At 58.6% G+C, this 7,236-nt stretch overlaps 1 protein-coding gene across 1 annotated transcript in view; it reads left to right on the top strand.

Moving 5' to 3' along the window:
- The window catches only part of Rcc2 (regulator of chromosome condensation 2), a 16,229-nt gene extending 8,993 nt beyond the window's left edge, over positions 1-7,236 (top strand). The window contains exons 6-12 of the mRNA XM_033767969.1: positions 1,951-1,971; positions 2,072-2,238; positions 2,575-2,755; positions 2,983-3,088; positions 3,762-3,834; positions 4,752-4,829; positions 5,300-7,236. Of these exons, the coding sequence (XP_033623860.1) occupies positions 1,951-1,971; positions 2,072-2,238; positions 2,575-2,755; positions 2,983-3,088; positions 3,762-3,834; positions 4,752-4,829; positions 5,300-5,404 (731 nt within the window). The 3' untranslated portion in view covers positions 5,405-7,236. The remainder of the gene's footprint in view (positions 1-1,950; positions 1,972-2,071; positions 2,239-2,574; positions 2,756-2,982; positions 3,089-3,761; positions 3,835-4,751; positions 4,830-5,299) is intronic.

The following is a 7,236-nucleotide window of genomic DNA, read 5'->3' as shown; positions in this document are numbered from 1 at the left end:
TGCAGATTCTCGGGGGCTTGGGTACTGCTCCTTTTGGGGTGTCTTGGGCAGCCCGCGTGGCTGCCGTCCAGTCCCCTTCTTTCCGGCTTCCTTCAGGACACGTTTCCATTCTGTCTCCGTGCAGACCGCTCCCGTGTAGTTAGGTCCCAGTGCACACTTGCTCACGCATGCCCTGGTGGCACACTTGGGCTGGGTCAGGCAGGCAGGAGTTTGGTATCGGACACACCGTGTCGTCCGTCTGTCCGTCCCCCAGAGCAGCCCTGCAGTCCCAGGAGCCCTGGAGGAAGTGCTGCCCTGGCCCTTGGGGAGAAGCACGTGTTGTGTGCAGCACAGGAGGAGAACGGGGAATGTGCCTCTCTGCCCTCCGGGATCCTGTCTGCCCCTACCTAGCAGGTGCTTGGTGAAGGGAGTTGGGCACCCGCGTTGGCTGATCTCCAGAACCCCAAGAATGCGGGTGTTTCAGACACCACTGGTCATGAGAAATGCTCGTGTCTGGACGTGGACAGTTCACTGCGATGCCCTGAAACCTGCTGGAGCCTTGGCAAGCTGGGGCGTCCCTGGTGGCGACCCCCCTGCTTTCACGCAGCCAGGCGCTGGTGCCAGTGGTGCCAGAGTCGGGGTCACCACACGACCTGCCTGCCGTGGGGAGGAGGAGGTCCTGGACAGTGCCCTGAACCAGCCCAGGCGCTCTACACCGAGTAGTGTCCTCAGCCCTTTTAATTTGGTTTTGGGTTTGGAGACAGGTCTCGCTTTGTAATTCAGGCTGCTCTTTTTTTATTATTTTATTGGTACATTTTAGGTATGCAGTGTACTGACATTCATCACTGGAAATTTGTGCGTTTACATAATCTATCTTGGTTCTTATTCAGGCTGGTCTTGAATTCACTATGTAGCCCAGGATGGCCTCAAAACTCATGGAAACCCCCTTGCCTCAGCCACCTGAGTGCTGGGATTACAGGGGAGCACCACCATGCCTGGCTTTATTTCTTGTTTTGAGACAAGGTCTTGCTAAGTTACCCATACTGGTCTTGAGTCTGTGATCCTCCTGCCTCAGCCTCCCCACTGGCTGGTAAGAGGCGTGTGCCACCACATCTGCCTTAAGCGTTCGATAGTGCAGCATTCACAGTCAGTCATGTAGAGGTTAATCCAAAAGCTGGGCCGAGTGGCCACCACAGACACGCCAGAGGTGCAGCTGACACACTCATTGCCCCAGCTTGGGTGTGGCGTTGGTCTAACGTTACGACACTGTTCGCGTGGAGGCAGTCACAGGAGCGCTACTGTTCTGGCTACTGCCCAGACTAAGAGCAGGCCAGGCACGGTGCATGCCTGTGATCCCAGCCATCAGGGAGACCGAGGCAGGAGAATCACACATGTGAGTCCCATCTGGGCAACCTAGTGACTCCCTATCTCAAAATAAAACATGTTAATAAAGGGCTGAGGTGGTAACTCAGTGGCAGACCCCCTGGGTTCAATCCACAATACCCCAAAAAGCAGCGAGGACTGCAGGGCAGCCAGGCTGTTAGTGACTCGGTCCTGAGGCACCACGCGGTTCAGGCCTGTACATCCCTGACAGCATGTGCAGGTGGCTGGGCCCGCGTGCAGGCTGTCTTGAACTGTCCTGTCTGTTCGTGTCTCCGGCGGGGCGCCTTGGCCCCCGTCCCGCGTGCAGGCTGTCTTGAACTGTCCTGTCTGTTCGTGGCTCGCCGGGGACCCTTTAGGCCCCCAGCTGGGGCAGGCAAGGCTTAGCTTCCCCTACTCTGACCATGCCCTACAGTAAGAAGCAAGTGTGCCCCAGCCTGAGTAGAAGGGATTTTCAAAAGATGGTGTTCTTGTTGGGTGAGGTCCTTGGTGGTATTTTGTTCAGTTCCTTTTCAAAAAAGAGCTGGTGTGATCCTACAGAACTCATAACCATGGTCCACTAAGTAGGTTCCGATTGGGAAACCTGGGAAGGTCCAGACCTGCCCAGGCTGGGTCAGGGCAGGTGTTCTGGGCCCAGAGGACCTAAGGGGCACAGTGCCATGTCCCCTGTGTCCCATGCTGCTGCTGATGGCCGGCTCTGTGGTCGCTGCAGGACACAACTCAGATGGGAAGTTCATCGCCCGGGCACAGCGGATAGAGTACGACTGCGAGCTGGTGCCCCGGCGAGTGGCCATCTTCATCGAGAAGACGAAAGATGGGCAGATCCTGCCGGTCCCCAACGTGGTTGTACGAGACGTGGCCTGTGGTGCCAACCACACGGTAAGGCTTGGTTGCCCCTGGTGTGGGTCCAGGTGGGCATCCTGCCTGGCTCCAAGGGCACAGGGCAGAAAGGCAGCCCTTCTGCTTTGGACGAAGGGAAGACAAACCAATGGTTTGAAAGGGGAGTGGAAATGCGGTCCCTGCAGGGAAAGCAAGAGTTTTTCGCCCAGACCAGATGTGGAGTCTCTGTGCTTGCTCCACTTTGCCTGACTGTAGCGGGCAGGGGTGCAGGCTCTGCACTGTCCCTGTCCCTTTGCTTTTGTAGCTGCCTGCACCACCTTCTCCCGTCACCCAGGGAAGCCCTGGTAACCGGGCTGGTGTGTCTCCTCCCTGCAGCTGGTCCTGGACTCCCAGAAGCGCGTCTTCTCCTGGGGCTTTGGGGGCTACGGCCGCCTGGGCCACGCGGAGCAGAAGGACGAGATGGTGCCTCGCCTGGTGAAGCTGTTTGACTTCCCGGGCCGTGGTGCTTCCCAGATCTACGCTGGCTACACCTGCTCTTTTGCTGTCAGTGAAGTGGGTCAGTGCGTCCGTTCTTCCTGTGGAGCTGGGGTGTGGTCGGCCCCTCCCTGCGCGGGACCCTGCAGCTGTCATCCTGTCCCCAGTCTAAGCCCTGTGACGCTGCGTGTCCCGAGTCATTCCCACGTGTGCTCGCTGTCCTCCACCCTCTTGTCTTCCCTTGGTTGCCGAGGCAGGGCTTCGCCTCCTGAGACCCGCACGGCGAGCTTGTGTTCTCTTCTCCTCCAGGAGGGCTGTTTTTCTGGGGGGCCACCAACACCTCCCGAGAGTCTACCATGTACCCGAAAGCAGTGCAGGACCTCTGTGGCTGGAGGATCCGGAGCCTGGCTTGTGGGTAGGTGGCCGTCGCCTGGCCTGAGCTTTGGGCGCACCCTCCGCTGCCTTTGCTCAGAGGGCCCCGTGTCTGCGGATGGTGGGGTCTCCCTTGTCCAGGCCTTGGGGGACACGGTTCCAGATGGGGATGCAGGAAGAGGGCAGTTCCGGCAGACCCCGGGGCGGACAGCCCCTTCCCTGTCTTCATGGGAAGAAAAGTCCCCGAAGGGCTTTATCAGAACGAGTGCATGGGGCGAGGGTCAGGACATCCGGGTGGGAGCGGCAGGAGTTTATAGTTTGTCAGCACACTGGGAGGAGCTTAGCTTCAGATCTGCGTTCTCGCGTCTGGTGTCACGTGCGGGGTCAGCAGCCGGCCGGATGGGGCAGGGGTGTGGACCTCTCGGTGTTGGTGGAGTGTGTTGGGGTCCGCGTGGCTCTGCCTCGTGAGATCTCCCTCCCTGAGCCCCGCCTCCTCGGGAGTGGGCTGTCACCTCATCCTGACGTGGCCTTCCCTCTGCCCAAAGGGCCCTTGCAGCAGGGGGAGGCAGCAGGGCCCCTGGCTTTGCTTCCTGGTGCTGTGCAGGGCTCTCGGGTTTAGCTGAGGCCCGAGTGGCCCGCAGGGACCATCAGGGACTCCCCGACTGCTGAGGGGCTACGGGAGCCGTGCCTGCGGTGACAGCCCCTGCTGTTTGCAGGAAGAGCAGTATCATCGTGGCCGCTGATGAGAGCACCATCAGCTGGGGTCCATCGCCGACCTTCGGGGAGCTGGTGAGCCACACGCCTTGGTGGGGACCCATTGTGTGTCTGGGTTACAGTCCGCCGCACGCCGTCACCTTGGGCCGAATTGGGTTTCAGGGCCAGCTCTGCTGATAAGTAGCAGTCGGGGTGCAGTTGTGCGCTGCAAGGACAGGAACGGAGCCACCTCTTTCTTTCCAAGAGGGCTAGGTCCATGGCCAGCCCTGTCTGTATCTAGCGTACGACCAGCCAGCCTGGCCTTTCAGGCCTTAGCTGCCTTAGTTTGCACTCTGGAGCAAGGTGCCATTTTGAGACAGCCAGGAGGGTGATGTGGGAACACTCATTTTATCTAAATTGAATTTTGTTTTTCTTTTTTCGGTGGGGAGGGGGGTTTTGGGAATTAACCCCAGGTCCTTGTGGATGCTAGGCACACCAGCCCCTCTCTGAGCTGTGTTCTTAGATTTTTAAGATTGTATTTTGAAACAAGGTCTCTTGCTAAGTAGCCCAGGCTTGGCCTTTCTGTTTTGTTTCGTTGTTTTTTGAGGCGGAGTCTCACTGTGTAGTTCAGGCTGGCATTGAACGCACTCTGTTGTCCAGACTGGCCTCAGACTCGCCAGTCCTTCTGCCCTCTCGTGTAGTTACTGGGCCCTCTAGAAGCAGGTGTCTGGGGGGCCTCTGTAGGCCTGGCAGCTGTGGTTGCTTGCTCTCTCTCCCTGTGCTCAGGGCATCATCTGCTGTCCCCACACGATGCCCCCAGAGAGAGGGTGCTGTTACCCCCAAGGCCCAGGTCAGGATCCAGCACGCTGGGCTCCCTTGGTTAACAAGGCACCCGGTGGCCTCTGTGTGTCAATGGCTAGCCTGGCACTTGGGCTAGTGGCCAGGGCACCCCTGGTTCAGCACCATGTCACAGCGGTTGCTGCTCCTGTGAGTGTGTCTGCTTCCCTTCCCAGGGTTATGGGGACCACAAGCCCAAGTCTTCCACTGCAGCCCAGGAGGTGAAGACTCTGGATGGCATCTTCTCAGAGCAGGTGAGCGGGGCTGCCCGCAGGGTGGGATGCTGCTGGGTGTTGGGTGCGGAGGAGACCCAGGTACACTCTGTGCTTCTGGGGCCGCGGCCCTTTTGAGCCATGCCGTTGTGACCGGCTTTCCCAGCCTCGCACTGCAGGAGAGAGGAGGTACCCGGACGTGCAGTTGTCCTCGCTCAGTGCCACACAGCGTGGTCCGTCCCCAGGGCGAGTGTGTGGCTTGGGTCTCTTGGGCCGTCCCCAAAAGGGGGCAGCGCTCACTCCTGGGTCAGGGTGGAGCACACAGTGGATGGCGGAGCGGGGTCCCTGCCAGCAGTGCTTAGTGGGCGCCCTTCCGTTCCTGGATAGCCCTGGCCAGGAGGGTACAGGCGACGCGGCCCTGCTTTTCTGACCCCCGGTGGCTGTTTCCTGGTCCCCGCTTGTGCCCGACTGCTCCAAGCTGGACGAGCAGCTGCCTGGGTTTGTCTCCGCAGGTGGCCATGGGCTACTCTCACTCCCTGGTGATCGCCCGAGACGAGAGCGAGGCGGAGAAGGAGAAGATCAAGAGGCTGCCAGAGTACAACCCGCGCACCCTCTGAGTGGGGCCCCGCCCGCGGCAGCTGTCGCTTCCGTGTGCACTGGGACAGGAAGTCAGGCGAGGAATTTAAAAAGCAAGAGTTGACCGAAGGTGCATTTTTGTTAGACTCCCCAGGGTTCTGTTTTCTAAGTGATCAACGTTAACTACCTTTTTCTGTATGCTTTCCAAAGTGGTTTTTTTTTTTTATTTTTTCCAATGTTTAATTAAAATATTTGCTCATAGTTGACTTAACCATTCCTACAAAAGAAGCAGAAACTTTGAGCAATTTAGGGTTTTTTTTAAGCTGTATTCTTTTTGCCTCTCCTGAATATGCTTTCCCAGACCTCCCATTCCAGTTGTAATTGGCATTGTGGTGCACGTGGGTGCTACATGGGAGAGGAATGGCCATTTACTCTGACAAAAATGTCCCTTACGGGAGCCAGCAGCATCTAGGCCAAGATGTCCCTGGTAGCTGATCTCGGTCCAAAGTCACGCTCATGCGCTTGGGGAGCACCCGGGCCACTTGCCGCTTCTCCCTGCAGCCTGGTTCCGGCTGCTGCTTGCTCTGTTCCCCTTGGCTGCTTGGAAGCTCCACAGCCGTTTGGCCGAACCATTCATAGAATCTGCGATTTCCCCCCTGGCGGGGGCTTTGGGGTTGTGTTTTGCCATTTCTATCTCCTTTAGCTGTACGGGAAGTCCAAATGAGAATCGGACCATGGTGGAACCATGGGGACCTGGGGTGGGGCAGAGGTGAGGGCGATTGTGTCTGTTGGCGGGGTCTGGCTTTATGGCTCCCGGTCGAGCCCGGGCCTTGGCATAAGCGCTGCTCAGCTAGAGGTCGACCAGCCGGCAGTCCTAGCACACTCCAGTCCCTGCGAGGAAGGCCCAGTGCGTGTTTCCTAGCCTGTTGCTGCTGCCTCTCCTTCCGTCTGTGTCGCTGGCCGTTCCCACCCAGAGCGGCCGCCCTGTCCTGCGCCTCGGGTTGCTGTCCCGCTAACCCCATGCTCTGGTGCGTTTGCTTGGCTCCGGTACCAAATAGCTGGGATTCCTGAAGAGGCCCCCTGCTCTGTGTGTCAGCGCAGAAGCCGAGACGGCCACCCGCTGCGTCCCTGTCAAGTACCCTCTCTGCTCGAGCCATCCCTGGGCCGACCGCGCTGCGGGAGTTACGAGGTGCCTTTCCTGGAACCAGGCCAGGCGACAGCGCTGGCTGGGGCTCGATGTTTCCAGGGGTCCGGGCTGGTTTGGGTGCTTTAAATAGATTTTTAGCTGTGGTGCTTCTGGGGGAGAAGGGGGTTCAGTGAGACTTGGGTGGATGGGAGACCTCAGTACTGGTCTCTAGCTGTTGTTTTTGCTTTTGCTGTTGTTACCACCTGTCATCATCTCCATGTTAAAATGCCAAAAATGATCTAGTCATCACTGCTTTTCTCCCTGTCTTCCCACCCCGTCCCTGCGCACAGTGACTTCTGTCCCCCCGCCTGAGTTCTTGCTTGTCTCTGCCACCCTGTGCCCCAGGAGAAGCTTCTTCAGTGTCAGAACTTCCGCTGAACTAACCTGATCTGTCCCTGTCACCCCCAGATGCCTCCCTCCTGAGCAGCTCCCCTGAGCGAGGCTGGCAGTCTGTGCTCTTGTCTTACACCCGGGGGGGTCTCCCTTGAACTGTGTGGTCGCCCAGAGATTGAGGACACAGTAACGTGGGAGCTGCCCTTGGCTGAGCTGGGCTCAGATCTTCCAGGCAAGACCTAAAACCGGCAGCCGCCACCCTCGGGTCCCCAGGGGAAGGGAAGGTGTCCTGTGCCCTCCCTCACCCTCTTCTCAGTGTAGAATTGTAACATGAACTTCCTCGAGGGGAGCACA

This window comes from Fukomys damarensis, unplaced genomic scaffold (assembly GCF_012274545.1).
Source record: "Fukomys damarensis isolate Sample0158 unplaced genomic scaffold, DMR_v1.0_HiC HiC_scaffold_23, whole genome shotgun sequence".
In the NCBI taxonomy this organism is placed as follows: Eukaryota; Metazoa; Chordata; class Mammalia; order Rodentia; family Bathyergidae; genus Fukomys; species Fukomys damarensis.
This window is presented reverse-complemented; position numbering and strand designations above follow the sequence as displayed.